The sequence below is a fragment of the Pteropus alecto genome, unplaced genomic scaffold, assembly GCF_000325575.1.
Source record: "Pteropus alecto unplaced genomic scaffold, ASM32557v1 scaffold21, whole genome shotgun sequence".
Classification (NCBI taxonomy): domain Eukaryota; kingdom Metazoa; phylum Chordata; class Mammalia; order Chiroptera; family Pteropodidae; genus Pteropus; species Pteropus alecto.
This window is the reverse complement of record NW_006436282.1, coordinates 7,433,872-7,450,877: the sequence shown is the minus strand read 5'-3', so window position 1 is coordinate 7,450,877 and position 17,006 is coordinate 7,433,872. Positions and strand designations below refer to the sequence as shown.

The following is a 17,006-nucleotide window of genomic DNA, read 5'->3' as shown; positions in this document are numbered from 1 at the left end:
TTCCTGCCAAAAGCACATAACCTACCTGAACCTAATCATGAGAAAACGTAAGAAAAACCCAATATAAAGGACGTTCTATAAAAGAACTGGCCTCTATTCTTCAAAAATGCTCCAATCATGAAACATACAGACTCAGTATCTGTTCTAGATTAAAGGTGACTAAACATTCAGTGACATGACAACTGAATGCAGTGCATAATCCTGGATTTAATTTGCTAGAGTTTACATTATTGGGATAATTGGTAAAATGTGAATACAGTTGATAGATTATATAACAATATTCTATCAGTGCTGATTTCCTGACTTTGATAATTATTTGGTTATGTAAGAGAATGCCCTTTTTCTTAAAAATATACACTGAGGTATTTAGGGATAGAGGGGGTTTACGCTCATAGAGGTCAGATAAAAACTATTATACAAGAAGATAAAACAAATATAGCAAAATATTACCAACTGGGAAATTGAAGTGAAGAGTATAAAGGAATTCTTTGTATTACTCCTATAATTTTTTTGTAAGTCTGAAATTATGTCAAATAAAAATTTATAAGTAAAAAAAAAAATTAAGTAACAAAAAAGGTTCAAAAATTATAATCGAAAAAAATACTTTCAATATATTACAGTGACTCTTATTTTAGATTTTAAAAGATGATCTCTATAAATTCTCCTTTCAAGTTCAAAATTAAAAATAACTATTAAATAAGAGACTAGACTTAGAGTATAATTTTTTAAATACTGTATTATATTCTACTGGACTAACATACTAGACTTTTTCTACATCTAAATTTCATTTAAAAACTAGAAATGCCATGAAGAAAAAAGCATAACTCTGACCATCAAATAAATACTGTGGTTTCAACATAATAACATTTGTATTTTAATTTTTAAAAACATTTTGGAGAGAGGTTGAAGAGGGTAAAGGGGATCAAATACATGTTGATGAAACAAGACTAAACTTTGGGTGATGAGTTCACAATGCAATATACAGATGATGTATTACAATATGACACACTTGAAACTTATATAATCTTATTAATGAATGTATCTCCAATAAATTTAATTTTAAAAGTGTTTTTAAAAAAACATGTTTTTTTAAGTGAGGCAACCCCTTGGTTGACCTCACAGATTGCAAGGACCTTGTCAGTTTACAATCCCTTATTTTTTTACTTTTTACACCTACAGCACCCGGTCTTCCTAGGTGGTTTACCATTCAAGTACTAACCAGGCCCGACCCTGTTTAGCTTCTGAGATCAGACGGGATCAGCCTTGCTCAGGGTAGCATGGTCGTAGACTTTAAAATTAACATAATCTGAAAAATAACACCCATCATATTTTAAGGATTCAGTATCAATTGAGACATTATGAAATATAGAAAAATCTTGGAATACTACAAATGTAAAAGGGTAATTTTACTTATGCAAATGCAGTGTCAATCAGCCATTTCAAAAAAGGACACAAAACAAACCAAAATTACCTTCATGGACTGTAATTCCACAATTGTCACACTGAATTATTTCATCAGCATCTTCGCTATTATCTCCAAGACAAACACAGCAAATCAGAATATGGTCCATTTTTTGAGAACTCCAGTTCTGACTCTTCTCAAGAATCAGCGAGTCCTAATATTAAAATATATCAGAAAATCACATATTTAAATTAAAAAGTAATTTTACTAAATAAAATTCTCACTTTAAATTATTTTGTGCATTTCCAAAATTATGCTGTATTCCCCATTCTGTTAGTAATTTCAGAGTAGGCTACATCTGGGAAGTGCACCTTTGTCAAAGGACCCTATAAGGGCCCTTTTATTTTTTTCACTTCTCTGAAAGTCCCATACTCGCTCTTCTCTAGGAAATGAAAAAGCAAGCATGCAACTAACAACTCTACATCTGCTCTGACATTGAATTACAGTCTGATCCCTTAAACTAGGAGAAAGGAAAAATTAACCTACAAGTAATTATTAATCCAATACAGAGGTTTATAAAGTATAAAACATTAGACTCCTACTCTTTGGAAACTTATAACCCTGCCTAGGGGAGACAAGACACACATATATTAAACAAGAAGAAATCAATTTAAGATGACACATAAGCAAATATGTACATATGTACGTAATAGCATAATTACAGACTTTATAATCCTTAAGTGTCTAAGGGGAATTCAGAAGTTCCAGAATCATGAACTACTGGATGGTGAATACATGAGCGCCTACCTAGGTATATCTGTGTAAATAGGTACAGAAAGCTATCTAAAAAGGACCCAAGTTGACTAGCTGCTAGAGAGTTAGAGCACTCTATTAGGTTTATGTCGATAAATGTCTAGTGTAAAGTAATACAGATACCTATCTAATAGTAATATAAAAGGAGAAAGATATATTATTAGATAAATCTAAAGAAAAATTTCAAGAGTTTGCTTCTTTTAAGTTTAACCTTCTGCATTATGAATTTAAATCTTAAATGATTTAACAAGATAATGATTCTCGTCATATTTAACAGATTGGGCTTAGCATTATATATAATAAAAGATGGCACTTGCGTCTACATATTTTCATTTAAGACCCTAACCATAATCAGAAACAAAATAAATTAGATCCATAGTATATACTCGTTAAACATAGTTTCATAATGTTTTTTATATCTTTATATCCTTTTAAACTGACCAGTTTCAAAAGGTAACATTTAGTCATCATTTCAATAGCAATTTGTGACATTTGAACGACATCTGAATGTCACAATTAACACTATCAATATATTCTGTGTAATATATCTAAATTTGCAGTTGATCTGTAAAACAAATCAAAAAAGAATGCAAAAGTCAACAAGGAGGTATGCCATTTCTCTTAAGAATTCTGGCACTTTAAAATTTTACATTTTGCTTCTCTTTGTTATAAAATCAAAGTAGTTTAAGGGCTTTGAACATGGCAAGCAAATAAAGATAAAAACTTCCAAAAAAGAAAGTTCGTGTTTTACAGTATTTTGATAGTGAGCAAATAAAAATTTGTCCAGATTTTCATCCCATTAGCCATGCTTCAAATGTAACAGCATTTGACTTAAAAGTCAAACATTCTTTGGGATCTTTCTCAGCTCTCATTTAATAGCTGTTGAATCCTGAGGCTGCAGTTTTCTCATTTGTAAAATGAGGTGATAAAAATAATACCTACCTCATGAGTTGTTGTAAGAATTAACAAGATAATATATGCAAGAATGTTCCTGAGATATACTAGGTACTCAATAAATCTTCATTCTCATGCTTTCCTCTGTACTTCTTTAGGTGGTTTGAGAAGAGTAACATAAGCTGACCATTTATTACAATGGGGAATCTTCCTTGAAACCCCAAAAGAAAAGTTATAAGCCTCAATGAGCACAGCTACTTTAAACAATTTCCCATGGTCAATCCAGAAAAGACTTCATAAAATACTATAGGTTAAAAAAAAAAACACAGGCTAGAAAAAGACCTAATGAACAAGTCTTGTTTATGGCCTCTACAATATTTCTCTGGTTGAATTACAACTAATTAGGCCTTGAAAAAAAGCTTACCTATGTGGGAAACAAGTAAATTTTGATGGATCAGAAAAATTAACATCAACAGGTAGCTCTAATTCCATTGTTTTCTTATTTTTCCATTTTGCTAAAAAAAAATAGTGACTAAATTATATCTCTACACGAATTTTTCTCTACACATATTATCATTTAGAAGTAGAGAAAACAAAATTAACTGGTATTTCTGGCTCTCTGATTCCCATCATTAGACATCTTGCTAGAAATGAAATGCAAAGAGAGAAATGGGGGAACTAGAGCCCTCTAATAATACCCAACCAAATGGCTGATTATGTTTCAATGGTAAAATATAAATAATATATTCTCTTAAAAAATTATGCTCCTAGTTGTCTTTAATAGATCAAACATGAGTTTAACACACTTATGATCAGAATATAAAAGCGAATTTAATATCAATTTTATTAGCATATTTCTGAAGCTGTATATCATTTTTCAAGTTTCTGGAGAAAATAATGAAGATCAAGTTTTTACCACAAAATATATCATTTGAAAGTACGATTTTTACAGAAAAATAGAAATGGGGAAAGTGGGTTTTGAACAGTACTAGAGTATATCACCTAGACTATAATTTTAATATTAGAGAATAATTTAAAGGAATCTAATGGTAATTATAAGAATAAATGGGACACTATAGTAATAAATTAATTATAGTAAATTATTTCATTTTTCCCTTGGGATTTAATATTTATACTAAAAATAATATTGCCCAATGTTAGATCTCCATGGGTCTAAAATATATTTAGTGTTCATTTATATATGTATTCCACAGAGATGATTATAAATAATATACTCATAGGGATAAATTCTATTTAAGTTATATATTTTTAACAGAAGTAAATTCCAGCATACTTCACCTAAAACCAGAATTAGAGGAATCCTACTGGCCTAAAGAAAAGAAAAAATTAGTATACTTTGAAGTTTGACCAATGGTTCTTCATCTGCATTTTTAAGGTTAAATTCTCAAGAACCTCAGGTAATTTCAGGCTTTAGAGCAATTTGTTTTATTTTGAACTGTGTCAAAAGGCAATTGATTAATAAGTAAGAAGCCCTAAACACAATTGGCTATTTATAAATTTTGGCAAAATGTTTACATTTTATTTAGCAAATCAGATGACAACTGCCAGTTCCTCACATGCCAAGATATCTAATCCATATAACATAGCACAGCCTTTTATTTAAAAAAAAAAAAAACTTGCATCTGAAAAGTTCTATTGATATGATTTTCTGTCATATATTAATTCTCATCCACAGCTCTAGTTTCAAATTCCTGAAAGTGAGAACCATTCTCTGAAAATGCTATATGGCCCTACCCAAATAATTCACTTCAGAAAACTAAAAAGCAAGATAACTTTAGTGATCTCAAAGCTTCAAGATAAAAGTTTGAAAAGGACACATAACCATATTCTGAGGAGACTATTCAAACTTCATTAAATTCAAAAAATTGTCACAATTGATAAAGGCAAGTACCCATATGCAGAAAATGCAAGTTATCTAATGCTCAATTCTAGAATAGTTCTCAAGGTATAGTCTGGGAACTCTCCTTTCAGGGAGGTTCACATGGTAAAGGCTATTTTCATAATAATAGTAAGGTTATTTGCCTTTTTCACTCTTTCTCACAGGTGTAAGGTGAAGTTTCCCACAGGTAACATGACATGGAATAGCATTATCGATCTGACCACTGGTATGCTTCCACATGTTTTTGTTTTTTTTTTTTAATTTGAGTTTTAATTTGAAATGGTAAATATAGATACAACCTATACAAATAATAATTGGGATCCTCAATAACTTTTTTAAGAATATAAAGGGGTCCTGAAACCAAATGTTTGAGAACCACTGCTCTAGAGTAGTTCGAGGCCTGTGACATGAAGAGCCAAGTTATAAAAGGCCCCTACTCTAAAAAAATAACAAATTCCCCTAAGAAATTTCAAAATTATTAAAGCTCCTAAGTATCATTCACATGATACCCAACATCATTTCCCTATAAAGCACCTGACATAGCAGCCAAGAAAAGAGTTTATCTGCTTATAAAGCAAATATAATCATATAATGTATTTCTAAAGCCACATTTTTAGCTATCACTACTACAAAGTAATATCTGAAAATTTGAAGTAAAAGCAGAGAAAAATAAAATTTAAAATATAATCAAATACATATGTATTAACTAGCGAATATTTGGCAAGATATAACTACTTAAGATAACCAGGAAAGTAAGATACAAACACTGACTATAAGACAACAAGGATTACCTTTAATCAATCATCTTTTACAACTGAATATCTAATTTGAGTAACACTTAAATAGAACTAAAATCATCAAAAATTATTGAAGAATGCGAATAATAGTCTTGGGGAAAAAAGTTATCAAGCATTCAGGTAGAATATTATTAAGGGAAAATTACCTTATCCTATAAGTTCTTCTACATTTCTACATAAGGTAGAGCAAAAGAAAACAACAAAAATTAACAAAAGGAATTAATTTAGCTACTTAAGAAGAAACAAGGCACTTTTCCAAGAAATGCTCTGGAATCTCATTCCTTTGACTGTTAGGACTGTTAACCTAAATATAATGTCCCATTATTTATTAAAGTCTCTTCTGGTAGGAAAAACTAAATAGCACATATGGCCTCTAAATGTATCATAAAAAATAGCCGACAACCTCTTAAGCAAAATGTTAGGTATTATAGATTATTAACAAATGGATAATGTACATATTTAATGGGGCAAATTTCTAAACATGCAGGTGCTCCCTACACCTCAGCATTAATCTAACCCACAGTGATTCTATCGTTAGCCAGCCTACTTTTGTGACTGTTGGGCTAATAAAAATGAAGAAAAGAAGTAATGTTGCCAAAGGTAAACTTATTCAGTAAATACAGATTGAGTACCATGTGCTATAAAATAAACTGGATACATTCCTACATCAGATATGAACAACTGGATTTTCCATACTTCTATTTCCATAAATTGCCATTGGGAATATGCAACTGTCTGTGCTACACTATTATAAATATTATATTATACTCCAATGACAACTTTCCTTTACCTAAATATAAGAATTAGGATAGCACTGGAGGCCAGCAATATTCTTCATATGAAAGTGGGCAAATTAGAAGTGAAACAATGTTTATAATCTACAATATAAACTGCTGTTTCATCTCTGACATATAACCCCTAACAGACTACTATATATTAGTTGGTTAAAAAAAAAAATCACCAAATTTTTAAGTGAAACTTACTTAAGATAATCGCTGCTATATAAAACTTACAAGCGGAATGTAAAAGAAAAAAAAAAGCATAAAAGAAAAAATTTTCAACCAGTTTAACCTATTTCAATGATATGAAAAAAAAAAATACTTGGTAAAGTGAGAAGTGAATTTTTGCAACTGTAAACACATTAACGAAAATGACAGACTTAATTATTATAGTTCTACATGTGATGTAACATATACACCTACATGTGAGAAGACAACTCAATCTTTCTTTTGAAGAAAAACATATACATAAACACACAGACAAAGAGACACAAATGTATTTGACTGAAGAGTCTTGAATGTTGCATCTCGGGCCCCAAGGATAAACCTAACTTTCGGCAGTAGAACTTCAAGTGGAAGAAGTGAGTCATTACTGTAGTTTTATGATAGAAATGTTTGTTTTATGATAGAAATGTTTGTTTGTTTTCATTTCTTTGTAGAGAGAACTTATTCACTAAATGTATGTAAACACATAGTTCGTATTTACTCCCACATTTAAAGCAAAGATCTGGTGACCATTCTGATGATGGGTGCTACAACTTGTAAAGGAATTAGCCTCCAAAATGAACATCTAAAAGTCTGAGACAATCTTTAAGTATTCTAAACGTCTAAATTTTTATGTGGATGTAGATATAACTAAGTTGAAAGAAAGGTGACCTTTCTCATAATCCACTTAGTACCACTCAGCAGTCCTATGAACAATGGGGCAAGAGGTCAGAAAGGGGTAAAGAAAACCCTACCATTTCCCAAGTCTATGGATATAAAAATATCTCTCAACTATTTAGACTGTGAGCTCCTTGAGGACGGTGATTGTGAGTTCCTTGAGAACGGTGACAAATAGCAGATACTCAATAAAAGTTGGCTGACCAAGTGAATAAATGTTACAATTAAGGCACTTATTTGCTCCTATAGCTGTCTATAAATAGGATTTCAAGGAAGCCACTTAATATAACGAGTAGAATGGTTTACAGAATTCCCTTTTCCCCAGACAGACAGATATCATAAAAATTGGGTTGATCTACCTCATTACTCTTGCTTTGAGATAGTGTCAGGCTATCATTGGTCAGTTCCTCATCATCAGCACTGTTTCTGCTAAGAACTTTACTCTTCTTCTTCTTGCAACCCCCTTCACTGGCAGGACTACTATGGTCTTCATCATTGCCTTCATCATTCTCATCCTCATCACTCCCACTTCCCTCATCTTCATCATCCTCATTGTCTCCGTCACTTCCTTCTTTCTGAGATGCTGATCTTCCCTTCCTCTTTACTACAGTAGGTCGCCAATCATTGTCATCTTCACTGTCATAGTCATCCATGTCATTCAGTTCTTCCATAGATACAAAATCCAAAAGTGGTCGATTTCGACGAAGATTCCACTTTTTTGGCTCGCTGACTTGTTCCTCTGTAGTAGTTGTAGTGGGGACTGAAGGAGATGTGTTAACGGCAGGAGGACTTGTGGCTGGTGTGGTAGCAGCAGCAGAAGCAGCCACATTATCAGATACTGTCGCTTTTTCCTTCTCCTTCTCTTTCTCCTTCTCTCGCTCCTTTTCTTTTTCCTTTTCTTTTTCCTTGTCTTTCTCCTTTTTCTTTCTAGATCTTTCTCCATTCTCTTCTTCTTCCTTCTTTTCTATTTTAATTAACTGTTTTTCTGATGACAGTATTTCTTCCTCTGCAGAATTTTTAAGTTGTTCTTCTTTAACTTTAGTATCTTCATTCAGTTCTTCCTCTAAAATATTTTCTTCAGAATCACTACAGGAACCTTCTCCACTGTCCTTTGAGGGATCTTCACTTCCATTACCACTCCCTTCAGAATCTGTTGAAAATATGAGAAAAAAAAACCACACATATGTATATACATACACACACACACACACAACGCTGACACAAATGAAACCACCAAAATTTGTGAATAACTTTCAAAAAAATATAAACAAATTTAAGTCAAAGAATGGTAGACATTCCCAACCTAATTAAATAATAAATCAATGACACTGGTATAATGGTTTTAGTTCAATATAGCACTAATGAAGATGAAGATATGTAACTCTAAATTAATGTATGCTTTAAAAAGAGAAGCACAATTTGTGTCCTATATGTAGTTCATGCTATATTTGATACCCTAGAGGCAATTTTTTTTTCTCTAAAAGTAAATGTGATTTCTTTTAAATTGGGCACTTGACTTTAACTTAATGATAATATACTACTCATCAAATTCTTTTCTTACATCTTCCTTTCATAAACTATATGGAATTATAAGCACGGAGTCACATTCAGAACAAGAAAAATCTGGCCCAAAAAACTTTGTTTCATTTAATTCATACTTTACCCAGCAAAAATGGGCATAGATATTTATGACAACCAATTTGTACCACACCCCTAATATGCCAATCAATTTTAGGAGTACTAAGTACACAGTTAGGAGGAGACAATAGCAATGGCACAGAAAAATGGAAGTTGCAAGAGAAATTCTCAATTTTCCTGATTAAGATACTGTTCATATCAATAAAAGAATCACCTGAACTTTCAAAAATTCTATGCAGTAACTGCTACAGCCCCTACAATGAAATAAATTAATCAATTTTTTAAAAATCCATCTTGGAAATAAGCAACCACGGTATTCATTAAAAAGATAGGCTAAGGGTATTAAAGAGTTCATGCAGGATGATAAGCTTTCTAGCAAGATTCTTTCATTCCTACCTAGGGCAACACTGGCCCTCTTAGCCCAAAGCTACTCAGTAACCTTCTAATTCTCTCTAATCTTCTTTACACCTAAACAAATAAATAAAACTCTAAAATATCTGAAGAGACAAAGGGGAAGAGAAAAAAAAGAAGGGGAACCGAAAAAAGTAGAAAACAAACCAATCAGAGTCAGGTCATGGCCAACACCAATAGTAAAATCTGTAGGATGATGAATTTTTTTGCACCTATGAATAACCAAGAAGGGTAATAATAAATGGTGAAAAAAGTCCATGTTTCCATACCATTTTAATTTCTGTTAACTCAAGCAGACTTAGCTTCTGTAAGTAACTGGGCAGTAAATGAAAGAAAGTTGTCCGTAATTAGTACCTGGTATTTAAAATATCTTAGAAATCCTTTACAAATGGCTGATTAAAAAAAAATTAAAAAAAAAAAACGAACATTTAGCAGATATTGATTGACCTTATAAAATAAATCATTGTCAATCTCAAGATTGCCATGCACAGCTTATTCAGGACTGTTGTGAAAAAACACTTGCATCCTAAACAATCTTGCACAGGACACAAGAGCAACACCATATGTGTCAATAATTCCTAATCTGATATTTTTGGAATCAGATATGTTTCAGAACTTAGATTTTTAAAAATTTTTTGAAAAATAGAATAGTATATGCACACTATATCACACTAACACCTCCAGTGAGGTCTATATATACTATCCTATAAGCAAACACATTATTTCAGCAGTAAACAGTATGAATATTTATAAGTATGATATATAAACACTACAAATAAATTCCTATCCGTTCCAGTCAGGTTTTACTATCAAATCAGTTTGTGCCAAATTTAGGAAATACCTTTGGATTTGTAAGCTTCTTAGATTTCAAAAAGTGTAGGACTCAATATCAATCACAAATAGGTGACTTTAGTCCAATAGCTCTACAAATCATTAAGAAAATTATAACTTTTTTATGCCACTCACATCAATTAAACCCAATCTACCAAGAAAAACTACCTCGGGTAAAAAATATTAATTATTTCTGGATATTTTTAGATAAGGATCTAATAAATAATAAGTAGACTTAACTAAAAACTTCTAAGACAAAAAAGGATCTCTGTGCACACTGAATGCAGAAAATTGGAACATCTTCCAGCAATGCCATAATCAAGAGAACTAGGAGATGGAGAAGAGGTGCTTTTTTCCCCTGAACACTAGACGCCTTTGTAGAAGTACAAAAAAGTACTCCTAATAATTTTACCAATAAGAACATAACAACAGACACAAAGTAAGAATAACTGGGATACAAATATGATTACTTGAACAAAATTGAGACCAATCCAACTTTGTTATTACTTGGTAAATTTTACATTATGTCAAGAATTTTTGCAAATTTGTTTTGATTATTGTCGCCATATCAATCAATTAATTATTTTTCAAAGTAGAGGGAAATTGATACTCTTTGTAATCATGCCTAAATAAAAAAAATTTTTTTAAAGATTTAAATGCTTTACATTTGTTAACATATCACTACAGAATGTGAGATTTTTCCACAAATCTAAATCCTAGAGGGTTATCCAACCCTTCATTCTCCAAATACAACACATTAGCCATACTTCAACTGTCAGCACCAAGAATATATCAAACTTTATTTTTCTTTGATCTCTGAAAAATAACTTCTTCATCTGATTAGTCATGACTTCTTTTTGGTACATATGCACTTGAGGGATGGAGATAAACAGTATTTAGTTCCAAGCATAACTTGGTAACAATGACAATGAGAAAATGAAGAGTGCTTGGCTGTCTATAATTATATTTTTGTAGGCTGCAAAGAAAAATTTCCCATTATGACAAATTCAAACAATGACTCTGTGCCAAGTTCCAAATCCATCACTCTTATGCCCTTAAAAAAAAAAAAAAGGAAAAGGAATGACTAAATAGAATAGAGAAATAAGCCAGATACTTCAAATACTGTAAAAAATTTTAAACTAGAAAAAAATAATCTTTAAAATTGAAATCTCTACTTCCTTATTCAGTTAAATAAAAGGTAGCTTTTCTTAAACACACACTATATCAAAATCTCTAAGCAATAGCTATTTCAACTAACAGACAGGTAAGAAATTTTTCAGTTACAGAATTTTAAAAAACCAACCTTCAAGAATTCCTTCACAATATTCAATGCTTAAGTTTTCCCCATGATAAATATTAAACAAATATAAAATTTAAAAAAAAACAGTATGATTTAAATCAGAGTTTTATGTTAGCTATGCAATATAAAGAATCACCTTTGTTCATCAACCCCAATTATTTAATTATTCAATTTTTCTGTTCATTAATCTAGTACAACAGTGATCAGTATTATAAATATACACAATAGATAATAGACATCTCCAGTCTACTGGTTATTCAGTTATCAGCTTGTGGCCGTTTTAACTAATCCTGTATATCTCTTTAAAAAAAAAAAATCAATCAGACAACACAACTCACCCTCCAGTTCTAACTGTGAGGATTTTGTCCCACAGAGGCTATCTTGGCAGTGTCTAGAGATAAGGTTGCCTTGAAAGGGTAGTGGTAGGGAAGGAAGCTAGGTAGGGAAGATACTACTGGTATTTAGTAAGCAGAAGACTGGGATGCTGCTGAACATCCTACAACACACAGGACAGGTCTCCACAACAGAGAATGTCCACACGAAATGTCAACTGTGTTGAGACCGAGAAACCCTGGCCTACCAAATAAGGACTCAATGTGACCTCATTCTACTTTCCCATCTCTTCTACTATTCTTTCATTCAGTCTTGATCCAGGATTAACAAATGACATTTTCCAGCCTCCATACTTTCCCCCACCTGGATTGCTTTTCTTTCAGTTTCTAGCTCATCTCTTCTCAATGAATTCTCCTAGATCAATCCTGTGTCCTTTGAAAGACTTGAACTGCATTAAGTGATCAATCATGCCTTGTATCATCTATCTATTATTTTATTTAATTCTATTATTATCAGTATTTCTTTGTGAATTTGCCATAACACCCAGAAAAGTGCTTTTAAACAAACAAAATTACAGATCGTCAAGAACATGTCTTGATCCACGTAAGCTAAATTCAGATTAAGCACAAAATACTACCAAATCAAAGTCTCAGTTTGACTCTTTCAGTTAAATTATTTTCTGACAATTTCACCTAACTAAACTAAGATCTAAAGTTAACCATCTGATTTTGGCTGAGGGTTGGGGAACACTGCACTGCTATTTTGTCTTTTTATTAAAAGTAATACATGTAATTATCTACAAAAATATTCCATTTATATAGTAGATTACTAAATATAATCTATCCTAGCCCTAATCCTAGGTCCAAGGCTCAAATATAACCACTTTAATTAGGCCAACCCATGAAATTGCCAATATGACTTTTATACCTAGAAAAACTGATAATTTTATGTGGTTCTACCTACGTTTCTAAATATGGTTCTTCTGGTAGTTATTACCATAATTCTAATACACTTATATTCCATTTTAGGACTTATTAATTTTAAAATGTATTTATTGACTGTCCTTAATCAAAAGTGAGAAATTTAGCTCTACTTTCACATTAGAGATAAAAGATAATCTATTTTTCACTTCATAATTTTCTAATGGTAGAGGCTTATAAATTATTAACTGTCAATAATCACTTGCCAATCTTATTGGCAGATAATATTTGAGCAATATTTATCTGTTTTCATTTTATCATCTGAGAAGCATGTAAATAAAATTGTTTATCTGAAGGGCCTTAAATAACCTTTCAGAATTGTCTATATTTAGTCTTCATGCCAAACAAAAATATGAAGTTTCGTAGTCAGAATTTCAGATTTCAAAATAAGGATCAGAAGAAATTGATGCACAGAATCCAGATAAAAAATTGAGGCCAACCAATCTTACCACTTTAACATTAAGTTCTAAGGAATTCAGTAGTTCATTCTGTGAATCATTTCTAGAGATTGTTTTGAAAGACGCTATGATCAAACAGATGTTCAGCTATTACTCCACTTTCAGTTTAATCTCCCACCAATAAGTAGGGTTGGGATTCCACAACTTCAACATGTTTGAAAACCAGCGACAAGTCTAATGTCTTATTTCTTATAAAAGTCCAGTTATATCAGGCAGAGAAGAGAAAAAATTCAAATAGTAAACACCGGTAATCTAGAGTAAGCCAACATCTCAGCTATGGGAAACACTAATGCACCTTAACCAAGAGCAGGAAATATCATTCAGTTTCTACTGATTATGAACTATTTTTTTAAAAAATAATTTTCTACTGAACTCTCATTTACAATAATATATCAAGAATATATACATAAAGTTTGACCATGGGTCACAAATTTAAGCTCCCCAGGGGCCAGGGAAGTAAACTGAAAGTCAACCAACTAGGTGCTATGAAAAGAGGGAACAGAAAGTATATATATTTTTAGTGCTTTTAGGAGACTTTAAAAAAAAAATCTATCAGCCTAACAAAACTCATCCTATTACTTACCACAAATAGATAATTCCCATCAACTCTGATTAAGATTTAACAAGGTCAGGAATCTCTACTTAGCATGATACCATAAATTATTTTGAGAAAGTAGTTTGTACCATTAAATTGTTTTAACCCGTTTAAAGAAAAGTGATACCTGTGAATAACTCCATTTCAATAAGCAAAAAGAAAAAAAATATCTACAAATCAGTATTTATTGTCACAAAATAACTATGGAATACTTAAAAATATTAAGTTTTGGAGTTTTTCCCATAATGGTATTCAAATAAGTCATAATTTCTGAGACCCAACTATTTTTGTTACAGTTTACAACCTGGACCATAACAAACCAAAACATTCTAAACAAGAATATTCTTATCTGCCAAAGTTTCACCAAGAAAACCAAAGTATTTAAAATTATCAAACAACTAAATAAAAGATAAAACAACTAAGAAGCAAAGGTTATAAAGCAATTAATCAAGATAAATAACTTTTGATTGCTTGAGTGTCCTCAATTAGTCACAACATCCAAATAGTTTTAGTTCAAGGTTATACCCTAGGATCTAAGCAGTGAAAAGATAGTGCATTTTGGAATCGAGAGACATGGATTACATCCACTATGGCCTGAGTGACTTCATGCAAGTTATCTGTAAAATAATATCTCCTTCACTGAGTTATTATAAAAATTAAATGAGCTTATGGAAACAAAAAGTTCTTATTAAATCACCAAGTGACTTCTGACTGTTGATGCTACTAAAAGTAATAATAGCAACACAACACAACCTAACTTCATTCCTTCCTATCATCCCTAGGAAAAAAAAAAAGGAAAACCAGAAAAGAGAGAGATATGACTAAGCACAGAATACCCTCTAGAGTAATATTTAAAGAACTGTTAAAGGAATACAACTAGAAGAGATTTCATTTCTCACTTTCTTTAAATTTCCATTAAAAATGGCAGAATTATAATTTATATTGTTCATGTGTCTTAGTATTTGTCACATAAAATATTTAAATATAATTTGTATCTATTTCTAATTCCTGCAATTAAAACTTTTTATGTATTCATATATATGAGGTACGATGAACAAAAGATAGAAAAGACCATACTTTTCTGTTTTCCATATATTCACAATTGTTTTTAAAATCACAAAATATAAAGAGCGAGCATACATGTTTTACATCTCAAGAGATTTTTGAAAAGCCCAATCCAAAAGGTCCAGCACCTAACACACAGAACAACTTTTTTATGCGGTCAGTTTTATTCTGGTAAGAGAATGAATATGCAAAAAGCAAAATTCTCCTCCAAGGGTGCCAAGTGATCTTAAAAGAGAAGAACCCTGCTCATGTGCTGTTCCTGGCTCACGTTACTCTCAGGATATTATTCTACTCTGGGTATCTCTCAATTTTTTTTCCTCTATCCATGAAATAAGCATAAATATATTTTAGAGTAAACAATAGAGAAAGATGCTTTTGGATCTTTGGAATAAGCCCTCTGCCTGCTAATTACCTAACTATCAATGAAAACAGAATGATAGAATCTAGTGATAGGATCTTAGGGAAATGTGGTAAATCAAATGGACAAAATAAATATTTATGTGCTTTAACTTTAAATTGGCATTTTAATCAAAACCAATGCTATTAAAAAAAAAAAAAAAAGTCTGAAAATAAACCCAACTTCAGAAAGCTGGGAGAAGGGAAGAGAGAAACATTTACCTGAGGCATCTCCAACTTTAAAATCACTGTCATCTGAACTATCATAATCGAGAGCTTCTAGCAGAGAAGCTGCCAAAGGCTTCACCTGCCTCCTCTTGGAGCTGCGATCCACTGTTAAGAAAAAAATATTACATCGTCATTTATAACCACACCGAGCACAGGGGAGAGATGTAGAGGATACAGAAGACCTCGTGCAGGGAATCTTTTTCTAATTCAGTTGTCAGCAAATGTGAGGGAGCCGAGGGAAAGGTTGGGGTGGGATCACGGGCTGGAGCGGGCCGGGCAGCAACGTGGGTAGCTCCAGCCCCAGGGTACGAACCCAGGATCGCCAAAATCGAAGCTGACTCTGTTGCACACCTTGTGATATTTCTGCAACTCGCTCGTAATCCCCCATTTAGACAGCGCACGAGTCAACAGAAAGGAAACGCAAAACCCAAGGAATAAAAGCTGCCATCATTCCCGCGATCTGCGAACGCGAAGAGTCCACGAAGGGTCCAGGGTGCCGCAGGACCCTCCCACCCCCGCCCTGTCTCCCACTGGCCCTGACTTCTAGCAGGCTGAAATGGACCTCTCTCCCGCGGAGGCCTCCGACACTTACTAAGGAATCCGTGTGGTGGTCGTTTGGAAGAGACCTAGGGAGAGGCTGCGAGAGCCCAGGCAGCGCCGAGGTCAGGGACAGAGACCGCGGAAACAAGTTGGAAAGACGCTATTTAAAATTGAGATGCAGCCGACCGGCCCTGGGAGTCCCAAGGTGCAGCCCCGCGGTCCCCTCCCGCCCCCCAGCCCCGCCCCTTAGTCTTCGTAGAACCGGCCCCGGCCGTTCGCGCCCCTTCCCACGGCGCTCCCGGGGCAGAGGCGCCCTCTGGCCCAGGCAGCGCGGCCAATCCGGCAGCCCTGGGGAATCAATTTCCCCCGTTAAAACTGTTAGGAAAAAAAAAAAAAGAAAGAAAAACTTTATTAGCCTGCACCAGAAGCAACAAAAGCCCCAGGATTTGCACAGTCCAAGGCCGACTGCCTTAGACAATGGGGAAAGCAACGACCCGGATACAGCTCCGAAGAGAAGGAAGTGAAAACAAGGCAGAGCGCTGCCCTAAATGCAGCAGGAACCGAAAGCGCGTGCGCTGGACTCGCCGCCGCCCTCCCTCCAGGAGGGGAGCGGAACAGACCCGAACAGGAGGTGACAGGGAGCCGAGTGGAGCCGAGCGGAGCCGAGTAGTACCGAGCGGGAACAGAGCCCGCCCAGACCATGAGCGGCTCCGCCCACAAATCCGTAAGGCTCCGCCCTTAGCCCAAATTCGTGGACGTCAATT

General features: G+C 33.4%; 1 protein-coding gene and 1 pseudogene across 10 annotated transcripts in view; both read right to left on the bottom strand.

Moving 5' to 3' along the window:
* PHF14 (PHD finger protein 14) overlaps positions 1-16,780 on the bottom strand; it is a 171,952-nt gene extending 155,172 nt beyond the window's left edge. For 3 of the 10 annotated variants that reach the window (XM_025046825.1, XM_025046824.1, XM_025046826.1), the window contains exons 1-4: positions 16,054-16,181; positions 15,697-15,807; positions 7,827-8,617; positions 1,472-1,616 (exon numbers count right to left, since the gene is read on the bottom strand). In XM_025046825.1, coding sequence (XP_024902593.1) covers positions 1,472-1,616; positions 7,827-8,617; positions 15,697-15,807; positions 16,054-16,090 — 1,084 coding nt within the window. In that variant the 5' untranslated portion in view covers positions 16,091-16,181. Of the gene's footprint in view, positions 1-1,471; positions 1,617-7,826; positions 8,618-15,696; positions 15,808-16,053; positions 16,183-16,294 lie in introns of those variants that run through there. The other 7 variants (XM_025046822.1, XM_025046823.1, XM_025046827.1 and 4 more) reach the window with 5 other exon arrangements.
* Positions 1,171-1,289, bottom strand: LOC112479875 (annotated as a pseudogene).
* Positions 16,781-17,006: the final 226 nt, after the last annotated feature.